Source organism: Pan troglodytes, chromosome 6, assembly GCF_028858775.2.
Source record: "Pan troglodytes isolate AG18354 chromosome 6, NHGRI_mPanTro3-v2.0_pri, whole genome shotgun sequence".
Taxonomy (NCBI): domain Eukaryota; kingdom Metazoa; phylum Chordata; class Mammalia; order Primates; family Hominidae; genus Pan; species Pan troglodytes.
The window spans coordinates 83,370,962-83,383,271 of record NC_072404.2 but is presented as its reverse complement, the minus strand read 5'-3'; the positions used below and the strand labels follow the sequence as shown (position 1 = coordinate 83,383,271).

Here is a 12,310-nt window from a genome sequence, read left to right as displayed (position 1 = left end):
GTATGTAGTAAGTAATCAATAAATCCTATTTGATTGCATTAATGCCTATTAGTTTTACTTTGCAGTGAAACATAGATTCAAGCAGCATCTCTCCATAGGCTGGAGAACTCACCTTATTTCCGCAGGAAATTGTGCGTTTGTGACCAGGAAACTGGAGATTTTACACTAGTGGAGTAGCTTCAAAAACCTGTTGATCTCTGGGTACATTATTGGTTCTCCCACGAGAGACAATGCACAGTGCTTTACCATCATTCCTTCTTCAAAGCGTTCTGCTTTGACGCCCGGTACTCCTGGAGAATACAGTGAGAAGGACCCAGCTACATAAGGCACAGATAGAGGATGTCACGTTTTTCTTAATGATGCTTTGATTTTATAGAGCAAATTCATTTTTGATACCAAAGAATACAAAACAAAGGCTAAAGGGCAGGGCAGGACTAGAATTATTAAATCAGAAAAATCAGTCAGTAACCTCATTCTTAGTTTTGGTACCAGTTAAACTACATCAATACAAGCAGGCAAAACTAGCTTTGTTAGCTAATTATTTGGAATGCAGAATAAGTCCGTTTGCATAATTTGCTTAGCTTTGCATTCTTTCATGTTGATCTAAGAAAATGAAGTCAGTATATCTGCATAAGAACAAGCTTCTTCTAGACCAATCATTCCTCAAGTATCCTGAACTGGGAAAGTAAATGTAGTTGGTCCAAAGCTGTATAGGAGAGAAAAAGAAGAGACCTAATCGTTCTTATCTTTGGCTTCATACTGGAATACTTCATAATTCATACTTCATACTGGAATCACCTGAGGAGCTGCAAAAAATACTTCTACAGGCCAGGTGCAGTAGCTCACACCTGTAATCCCAGCACTTTGGGAGGCCAAGGCAGGAGGATTGCTTGAGCCAAGGAGTTCAAAACTAGCCTGGGCAATATAGTGAGACCTTGCCACTACTAAAAATTAAAAAAAAAAAAATAGCTGGGCATGGTGGCACATGTCTGTGGTCCCAACTACTTGGGAGGCTGAGGTGGGAAGATCACTTGAGTCTGGGAGATTGAGGCTGCAGTGAACCACTATCATGCCACTGCACTCCAGCCTGGATGACAGAGCAAGGCCTGTCTCAAAAAAAAAAAAATAGGCTGGGCGCAGTGGCTCACACCTGTAATCCCAGCACTTTGGGAGGCCAAGGTGGGCAGATCACTTGAGGTCAGGAGTTCAACACCAGCCTGGCAACATGGTGAAACCCTGTCTCTACTAAAAATGCAAAAATTAGCTGGGCGTGGTGGCGGATGCCAGTAATCCCAGCTACTCGGGAGGCTGAGGCAGGAGAAATCGCTTGAACCCAGGAGGCACAGATTGCAGTGAGAGGAGACGGTGCCACCGCACTCCAGCCTGGGCAACAGAGTGAGACTCCGTCTCCAAAAAAAAAAAATACTGCCACCTAGGTCCACCTCTAAAGAGTCTGTTTCATCAGAGTGGGTGCAAGGCTGGGCAATAAGTTTTGTTAAAGCTTCTCAGATGGTTGTTACATATAGCCAAGGCTAAAAGCCACTGCATGAAACCAGAGGGGCCCAACCTGTCTGCACATTGGAATCACCTTGGAATCTTAAAATTCCCACAATCCAGGCCACAGCTCAGATCAACTAAACGCCAATCTCTGGCGGAGGGGTGCAGGCAATTCGCGGTTTCTGAAGCCCTCCAGGTGATTCCAATGTGTAGACAAGTTTAGTAGCCACTAGCACACACCACTCGTTCTGAATCCTAGCTGGACACTGGAATTACCCAAAAAACATTTAAGAATCCCAATGTCCAGCCCATATCCCAAACATATTAAATCACGGTCTCTGGGGAGGGGCCTCGTGCATCAGGATTTCTAAAGGGCTCTCCGTGTGATTCCAGCATGCAGCTTGGTTTGTCAGGTACTCCTCTTGACTCAATGTAGAAGGCATTAAGAGATATGCTGTCCTAAAAGTCCTTCAGTCTAACAGAGAATGTGAAAGACTCGGAAAGAGTGTAAACAGGCAAAAATATGTATCCTAAGAACACATGAACACATAGAGGGGAATGACACACACTGGGGCCTATCAGAGGGTGGAGGGTGGGAGAAGGGAGAGGATCAGGAAAAACAACTAATGGGTACTGGGCTTAATACCTGGGTGATGAAATAATCTGTACAACAAACCCCCATGACACAAGTTTACCTATGTAACAAACCTGCACTTGTACCCCTGAACTTGAGTTAAAAAAAAAAACAAAGAAAAAGTATATATCACCTTGACTCCTGATAGTTCTAAATCAATGATTTCTAGGTTCCTTTTGAAGAATATATTCTCTCTGCAGGACAGGGGTTCCTCATGGAGCTTGGGCCTAGGGGAGAAGCGTGTTCATGTGTCTTCTCCGACTCCTATTGGACATCTTTGTTTTGTTTGTTTGTTTGTTTGTTTTTGAGATGGAGTTGTGCTCCATCACCCAGGCTGGATTGCAGTGGCACAATCTCAGCTCACTGCAAGCTCCACCTCCTCAGTTCAAGCCATTCTCCTGCCTCAGCCTCCCGAGTAGCTGGGACTACACCGGGCTGGTGCCCACCACCATGCCCGGCTAATTTTTTGTATTTTTAGTAGAGATGGGGTTTCACCATGTTGGCCAGGATGGTCTCGATCTCCTGACCTCGTGATCTGCCCGCCTCGGCCTCCCAAAGTGCTGGGATTACAGGCGTGAGCCACCATGCCCAGCCATTATTGGCCATCTTTGAAACATAACTTTCTTAGCTGTGAATGGTAAGTACCTTGAAGAATTTTTGTTGGAATTAAATGAGATAATGCATGTAAAGGCCTTAGCGGAGTGTCTGGCACACAAGAAATGTTCATTAACGATTTGCTATTACCACCTTTATCCTAGTTTATGAAACTGATTCGATCCCAGTCACTGTCACCTTAACAACAGTAACAAAGAACGTGGGCGAAATAAAGTTAAATTTCACTGCTCAGTTGTGCCTCAGTTTTCAGAAAGTGATTTTATTTTAGACACACTGTTCCGCCAGACCCTCATTGACTTCAGTAGGGATAGCACCATGTGTGAGGGGCTGGCAAAGAGATTCAGAGCCAGTGAACGAGACTTAGGGGCTGTGGCTGTTGTTGTTGCTGTTGTTGTTGTTGTTGTTGTTGTTGTTGTTGAGACAGAGTCTCGCCCCGTTACCCAGGCAGGAGTGCAATGGCGTGATCTCAGCTCACTGCAACCTCTGCCTCCCGGGTTCAAGCAATTCTCCTGCCTCAGCCTCCTCAGTATCTGGGATTACAGGCGCACACCACCACGTCTGGCTAATTTTTTTTTTTTTTTTGTATTTTTAGTAGAGATGGGGTTTCACTATGTTGGCCTGTCTCAGCCTCCCAAAGTGCTGGGATTACAGGCGTGAGCCACCATGCCCAGCCAAGACATAGGGTTTATTGAAGGGACTCACAAACTCACAAACAGGGCAGTCCAGTGGCAGTGGGCTGGGCAGGAGAACCACAGTTGCTTGTAAAAAGCATGCAGTTCGGCTGGGCACGGCAGCTCATGCCTGTAATCCCAGCACTTAGTGAGGCCGAGATGGGTGCATCAATTGAGGTCAGGAGTTCAAGACCAGCTCGGCCAACAAGGCAAAACCTCATCTCTACTAAAAATACAAAAATTAGCCAGGCGTGGTGGTGCATGCTTGTAGGCCCAGCTACTCAGGAGGCTGAGGCAGAAGAATCACTTGAACCCGGGAGGCGGAGGTTGCAGTGAGCTGAGACTGCGCCACTGCACTCTAGCCTGGGCAACAGGGCAAGAACCTGTCTGGGAAAAAAAAAAAATCATGCAGTTTATACAGCATTTTCACTTAGTACCCCCCCACCAGCAATCTCCACCAGGCAACACTTTATTTAACCCAAAACAACGGGCCTTGATCCCCTGTACAACCTGCATTCCACAGGAAGCGCTAGGGATTCAGATGTTCCTCATAGATAGAGAATGATCTGTCCAAAATAAAGCCTTCACAGAAAAAAACAAAGAGAATGAATCCCCGGGTTGGCCACTCCTGGATCTCCTAGTTCAGAGCTCAGAACACACATTCTTCTTAGAACATACAGTCATTCTCCGGGTATGTTTAAGTTAAGGTATTGGTGTCAGCTGTGCTTGACACACACACACACACACACACACACACACACACACACTCTAATTCTCTCTCTCTCTTCCTCCCACACCTTAGAAATACGAAAGTGTAAGTTACGTGAAAAAAACACTCAGCATTACTAATAATCATTTGCAGAGAAATGCAAATTAAAATTACAATGGGATATCATCTTATACTAGTCAGAATGGCTATTATTAAAGCAAAACAACAGAATTGGCGTGGATTACACACTGTTGGTGGGGATGTAAATTAGTTCAACCTCTATAGAGAGATTTCTCAAAGAACTAAAAATAGAACTACCATCCAACCTAGCAATCCCATTACCGGGTATCTAACCAAAGGAAAAGAAATCATTATATTAAAAAAAACCTGTACCCACTCATATGTTCATCGCAGCACTATTCACAATAGCTAAAAGTCATGAAACCATGACCTAAGTGTCCATCAACGGTTGACTGGATAAAGAAAATATGGTACATATGCACCATGGAATACTATGCAGCCATAAAAATGAACAAAATCATGTCCTTTACAGGAACATGGATGAAGCTGGAGGCCATCATCCTAGGTGAACTAAAAAACAGAACATCAAATATCACACGTTCTCACTTTTAAGTGGGAACTAACCAATGGGTACACATGGACCTAAAGATGGAAATAATAGAGACTAGAGACTCCAAAAGAGGATGGGACGGGGTGAGAGTTGAAAAATTGCCTATCAGGTACAATGTTCACTATTTGAGTAATGGGTATGCAAGAAGCCTAATTCCCATGGTACACAATATACCGATGTAAATAACATGCACATGTACCCCTAATACAAAATAATAAATAAAATAAAACACAAAGTGCAAGTAAATCCCCAAGAGATCAAAGCAACAGAGTACAGACCAAAATGAGAACAATCTAAGCATGACAGGTGATGTCTTCTTTTATGACTATGTAACTGCAATTGTAAGAATGTATTTCGTGTCAGTATTTTTGGATGGATGAATAATTTTTTAGGTTACTGAAATCTAAGATCTTAACTCAAGTAAAACAAGGTTTTTAAATAAAATTTGATCCTTAAGCTCATTCTATGTTGCCAAGACAACTCAGCATTAAGCATAACATTTGCTTTTCAAAAAGCATATCACTAACTATAATCCCCACCATGAGCAGCTGAGTAGAAAGGCAGGTTGAACCTGAACTCCAAAACCAACCTAAAACTCAGGAAGTGGAAGGAGCATCGGCTAGGCCCTGGCCACTGGGATTCAGATGCACCAGGTTCACACTCTAGCTCCACCGCGAAGGTAGTTTTATATCCTTGGTCAAGCCTCTCTCACCCTCTCCAAGCCCATTCCCCGATCTTTAAAATGGATTTTACACACACACATACAGCTATTATAACAATTAAATGAAATAAGCTACATGAAATACTTAATGGGGTGCCAGGCCCAGCACATACACATTCAAAACGTGCTAGCTGCAAATGTTTTTATTCTGTGAACTGAAAAATAAATTCAATTATTATTATTTATTTTTTTTAGACAAGGTCTGCCTCTGTCACCCAGGCTGGAGTGCAGTGATGTGATCAAGCTGACTGCAGCCTCAATCTCCTGGGCTCAGGTGACCCTCCCACCTCTGCCTCCTCAGGTGCTAGGACCACAGGCATATGCCACCACACTTGGCTAATTTTTTTTAAATTTTTGGTAAAGACGAAGTTTTGGGCTGGGCGTGGTGGCTCACGCCTGTAATCTCAGCATTTTGGGAGGCTGAGGCGGGTGGATCATGAGGTTAGGGGTTCGAGACCAGCCTGACCAACATGGTGAAACCCCATCTCTACCAAAAATATAAAAACATTAGCCGGGCATGGTGGCAGGTGCCTGTAATCCCAGCTATTCGGGAGGCTGAGCCAGGAGAATTGCTTGAACCCAGGAGGCGGAGGTTGCAGTGAGCCGAGATCTCACCACTGCACTCCAGCCTTGGCAGCAGGGTGAGATTCCGTCTCAAAAAAAAAAAAAAAAAAAAAGAAGAAGGTGATAGGCACGTGGAGAAGAAAAGAAAGAGCAGGGCAATGAAGATGTGGGGTGCCAAGAGGAAAAAGAGGCAGGCTGACCTGTCAATCAGGCTGGTCAGGATAAGTCTTGCTGAAAAGGGGAGTGTAGCTGGAGGAGGTGAGGGAGTAGGCCAAGAGGGCAAAGACGGAAGAGCATTCCAGTCGGAGGAAAGACCCCAAGGTGGGAGCCTGCCTGATTATGTCTAGGGAACCTGAGTCACATGGGTAGCCAATGCAGGATTTTGAGAAGAGGGTGGCATAAACTAATTTTTGTTTTAAGTAGATCACATCGGGTTCTCCGTTGAGAACAGAGGGGCAAGGAGAGAGGGTAATCTGCCGACAGACTATAATATAATACAAAAAGGAAATGGTGGCTTGGACCAAGGTGGTGACACTGGAGGTGGCACGATACTGGAGGTGGCAAAGTCAATCAGCTGGCTCTACTTTCAAGGTATCATCAAGAGGGATTTTCAAATGGATTGGATGTAGGCTATGAGAGAGCGAGAGGGCTCAATGATTTCTACAAAGTGTTTGGCTCCAGCAGCATGGCTGCCATCAACTCAGACAAAGCAAGCATTGGGGCTAACAGGACAGGGAGGAGGACCACGGACTGACTCCTACAGCACTCACAGTTCTGGGGAGAGGAAGAGGGATCAACAAAGGGTACCACCACGGAGCAGCCAGGGAGGACAGGAGGAAACCTAGAAGCAAAGACACCAAAGCCATCCTTTCCAGAAAGCTACAAATAAAAATATCATAATCATATTCCCCCATTTAGACAATCACAAAAACAAACAAAATACAAGACAAAAAAAATTCTTGATGATCAACTTTTTAAAGTAATGGATTCTTAGATTTTAAAGTTATCCTGATTCTCTCACAAGTAAGATATTGAGAAGCTTATGTAAAACCTTGGTTCTCTCCTTCATAAGAGCATGTTTCTATTTCTTGCTCTCTGCCAGAGTCTGTTACACTGGTCCTCCCAAAAACAAAGCCTCAAGGACTCCACTTCATGTCTTCTTGCACTGGCCTCAAGGAAATATGACAGAAATTGAAACAGCCTCTAAATTTCTTTTTTATTATTATTATACTTTAAGTTCTAGGGTACATGTGAGCAATGTGCAGGTTTGTTACATATGTAAACATGTGCCATGTTGGCGTGCTGCACCCGTTAACTCGTCATTTACATTAGGTGTATCTCCTAATGCTATCCCTCCCCCCTCCCCCCAACCCATGACAGGCCCCGATGTGTGATGTTCCCCTTCCTATGTCTAAGTGTTCTCATTGTTCAAATTCTCACCTATGAGTGAGAACATGCGGTGTTTGGTTTTCTGTCCTTGCGATAGTTTGCTCAGAATGATGGTTTCCAGCTTCATCCATGTCCCTTAAAAAAACATGAATTCATCCTTTTTTATGGCTGCATAGTATTCCATGGTGTATATGTGCCACATTTTCTTAATCCAGTCTATCATTGATGGACATTTGGGTTGGTTCCAAGTCTTTGCTATTGTGAATAGTGCTGCAATAAACATACGTGTACATGTGTCTTTATAACAGCATGATTTATAATCCTTTGGGTATACACCCAGTAATGGGATGGCTGGGTCAAATGGTATTTCTAGTTCTAGATCCTTGAGGAATCGCCACACTGTCTTCCACAATGGTTGAACTAGTTTACAGTCCCATCAACAGTGTAAAAGTGTTCCTATTTCTCCACATCCTCTCCAGCACCTGTTGTTTCCTGACTTTTTAATGATCACCATTCCAACTGGTGTGAGATGGTATCTTATTGTGGTTTTGATTTGCATTTCTCTGGTAATAGCCTCTAAATTTCTAATGGAAAGGATTCCTGGAGAAGAAAGAAAGAGTCCACATGAGACACAGGACATTTCAACAGCAAATCGATAGTGCTGTTTCCCATTATCTCACACTCACACACACACACACATGCACACACACACACGCACACACACACAGGCACACATACACGCACATGCACACACACGATCTGTTCTCTTCATGGTGCCCAAATCTTAACCCTTTCACAACTAAACTCTGCTTTGTTATTCTAATTCTTTGGGTTTTTTGGTTAAGCAAGTTTTCTGACATTTTTCTTATTCTGAACACCTTTCTGATCTTGGATAATCACAATTACAGTCAGCAGAGTAACTAACAAGCGGACTTCATCTCATTGAAAGATGACAAAGCCAGAACTTAAGATCGTAAAATTTTCATTCTAATGTCATAGCGATAAACCAAATAACACACAAATAAACATGATGTAATGCTCAGTATATTCCTATTTCTAAAGTTTGGGCTGATCAGAAATAAAACATTCTCTTCTTTCTTCTCATAACAATGCAGTTCCGGGCCAAAAATCTTCCCAACAACCTGTCCTGACTAAAAGTCATAAATAATACCTGTTTGATATAGATACTCCACTTGAGGTTTTTCATAAATTAGTTTCTGAAAACAATTAACAGGTGGTGTTCTCTTCCCCACCTTCACATTTTCTTTATGATGTATATGTTAGCATACCTAGCTTGTGAAAACCATCTGTTGGAGATCTTTTATTTCTTGCAGTACTTTGCTTCTAGCCTAAAGCATAGGTAAAAACACCTAGCAATAAATGATGTCTTTTTCATCTTTGCAGCTTTAGTACCGAGGACGTTCCTGACAAAGACGGTGCAATCACTTGATGTTTGCTGAACGGGTGGAAAACTGAGCTAAAGAAACCTCAGCCCCATTTTCTGGGAACTATTTCTCCCTGCCATGGTAGTACTTAGAAGGAGGCAGGCAGCATTTTGAATAGACGCTGAGTGGCACTGAAATTCTGACCCACTTTTAATCAATGCAAAGTTAATTTTGTATGTATATAAGAGGAAAGCTAATAAAGGTCAGGAAAAGAAAGATTTTTTATAACTCAGTGAAATAACTGAAAAGACAATGATTACCCTCAGAATTAAGAACACAAAAGACAAGCATTGAAAACATCAGGAATTATCTTCCAAAGCTACTCAAGACTGGCCACTTAGCTCCAGTTGGGGAACTCAGACAATAAGCAACAATCCCCACGGCCAGTTCCACCTTTCACACAACTGAACCAGACCCAGGACAGACGGCAGGCATTCTTTGTCATGGGGTGGGAACTCACACTAGAAAGCAAAGGACTCTCCAAGCCAGAGTGAGGTAAATAATTAATGAGCATTCCTGTCTCAAGGCCACGCCTTCCACCTGCAGTGGAGTCTTCCGCACCCAGCGCTTCGACCTTTACCAGCAGGCCTCCCCACCAGATGCCCTGCACTGGATACCTAAGCCTTGGGAATGGACACGGCCGCCACCTCGAGAAGGGCCCTCCCAAAAGGCAGAGGAGCCTGGGTCCCGAGGGGACAAGGAGCCTGGTTTGCCCCCACCCCACTGAGGGAGTTCCTCTTGCCCCCTACCCCCAGGGCTTGTATATAGATTATAAATATATAAGGGGGAAAGGGGTGGCGAGGGAGGGGTTGTGGGGCTGGGGCCTCACTTCCCCTCCTTCCCTTTCCCCTGGTCCCCTGTCCCTGGGGCTATTTGTTAAAAAAAGAGTAATAAAAGGATTTAAAAAAAATAATAATTAATGAGCTAAGAGTGGACCTCCAAAAAGAGGCCAAAGTGGAGATACCAGGAATATCACAAACTACGAAGGAAATGCCTTCAAGCCTTTGAAATTGACTATAATTGCCATTTATACAAGAAATCTGTTCGTAAGCATTTCTGTTTAAGCCTGAAATTTGTATTCCCATAGATACAATATTATTAAAATGAAAATTAAGGCCAGGTGCAGTGGTTCACACCTATAATCCCAGCACTTTGGGAGACTGAGGCTGAAGGATTGCTTGAGCCCAGGAGTTCGAGATCAGACTGGGCAACGTAGTGAGACACCCCATATCTACAAAAATGTTTTTTAAAATATTAGCTGAGTTTGGTAGCATGTGCCTGTAATCCCAGATATTTGAGAGGCTGAGACAGGAGGACCGCTTGAGCCCAGGAGGTTGAGGCTGCAGTGAGCTATGATCATGCCATTGCATTCCAGCCTGGGCAACAGAACAAGACCCTATCCCTTTATGGTCTTTTTCAGTTGAAATTACTTGCTGCCAAGAGAACAGAAAATATAATCAATATTCTGAAGTACTAAAATTCTATAATGCTGTCAAAGTTATCATTTTAAAAGAAATCACATAACATTTTTTTCTTTGAAGTGTTACAGACTACCACCAGTTTTCCAGAAGGGCTCTGGATTCTTACAAATTATGCACTTTACCCTTTACTAATTAGGGTTTTTTTTTTTCTTTTCTATTATCATAATTTTACAGCAAGATTTACTATGACTATTATAGCAATAAGATGGATTTTCAAAAATAATGGCTTGTTTAACCTAACTTAGAACACAGAAAAAAGCATTAAACAAATAGTCACCAGGGCTCCAAAATTACAAATTAAGGGATCTCTCATTCATTGTGAAAATGTAAAACAAATGAGAGCCAGGCACGGTGGCTCATGCCTGTAATCCCAGTACTTTGAGAGGCCCAGGCAGAAGGATCATTTGAGCCCAGGAGTTCAAGACCAGCCTGGGCAATATAGGGAGAACCCATCTCTATTAAAAATTTTTAAATTAGCTGAAGCGCGGTAGCATGCATCTGTAGTTCCGGCTACTTGGAAGGCTGAGGTGGGAGGATCACTTGAGCCCAGGAGGCAGAGGTTGCAGTGAGCCAAGATCGTGCCACTGCACTCCAGCCTGGGCAACAGAGTGAGACCCTGTCTCCAAGCAAATAAATAAAGTAAAATAAAATAAAAATAAAACAAATGAGGCTCCCTTATGCCTACGTGCTGACCCGTCTACACCCTCCACACCTTCAAACATGCACCTGTTTTCTACTAGCTTCAAGAAAAACTGCTTTGCTAACCTGAAGAGCATCAATGCACAAATATCAACCAGTTCCACTCTGAAAACCCTTCCAACAAATTTGTTGCTGATTAAATACACTGATGTTTTCCTGACATGGTAACATGTTATCAAGTCAATCCATTCAGATATGAAAAAAAAATCCATTGTAGGAATTACCAGGGTAAAACAGATACTGTATAAATACCATTTTTAAGAATGAAATTGGTGGCAGTTGCTGAATTTCTGGGGATCATTCCTTCTGTCTTACGCATTCTAATGCCTACTCAGGATTCATGCATCCATAGACGTGCTCTATTCTTTCTCTCTGCTATCCTGCATCCTATCATCACTCAAGAGAATCTAAATTTTAAAACTCTTTTGTTTTCCTCACATCGTAAGAACCCATAGACAAACCATTTGAGATGCCTGCTGATTAACGTTAAGCCTAAGGTCACTACTGGACACCCCTTTCTGCACAGGACAGGACCCTCAACAGGCCCAGCAGACAATGAAAAACACGTGCTCACGGAACTCACCTAACACATTTTATTAACATCAACAAAGTCTACCTCATGGTTTATTCATTACATATTTCCATCTAAAGTGCATTTGCAAAAACGCTCCTGTCAGAAAAATTACTATCCAAACTCAGATCATCATTCTGTAGGAAGGACATTTCAGCATAAAGAAATGAAGGTGCCTATTCTTCAGGGCAGAGCTGATTCCTCCTCACACAAACTGCCCGAGACACAGTTCATTCAGGGAGACTCCAGGATGTCCAGGAAACACACATCCTCAGTCATCGTCCCATTAGCTCCTTAAGCACTAACTCAAAAATCAACTTCACATAAAAATAAAAGTACTGGCATTTCCTGCTTCTGATATTACTATCTGTGATGGTTAATTTTATGTGTCAACCTGTCTGGGTCACGGCGTCCAGATATTTGTTCAGCCATTATTCTGGATGTTTCTGTGGAGGTGTTTTGGATGAGATTAACATTTAAATTGCTGGGCTTTCAGTAATGTAGATTGCCCGTCATAATGTGGATGGACCTCATCCAATCATTTGAAGGCTTTAATATAAAAAGATTGACCTGTTCCAAGCAAGAAGGAATTCTGCCAGGAGAATGCCTTTGAACTTGAACTCCCACTCTTCCCTGAGTCTCCAACCTGCCAGTCAACTCAAGAGATGTTGAACTCACCAAGC

The 12,310-nt window shown here is 42.9% G+C and overlaps 1 protein-coding gene across 1 annotated transcript in view; it reads right to left on the bottom strand.

Annotated features, from left to right (window-relative positions):
• The window catches only part of TYW1B (tRNA-yW synthesizing protein 1 homolog B), a 265,501-nt gene that overhangs the window by 140,389 nt on the left and 112,802 nt on the right, over nt 1-12,310 (bottom strand). Inside the window, 1 exon segment of the mRNA XM_054687593.2 lies at nt 113-290. Within this exon segment, the coding sequence (XP_054543568.2) occupies nt 113-290 (178 nt within the window).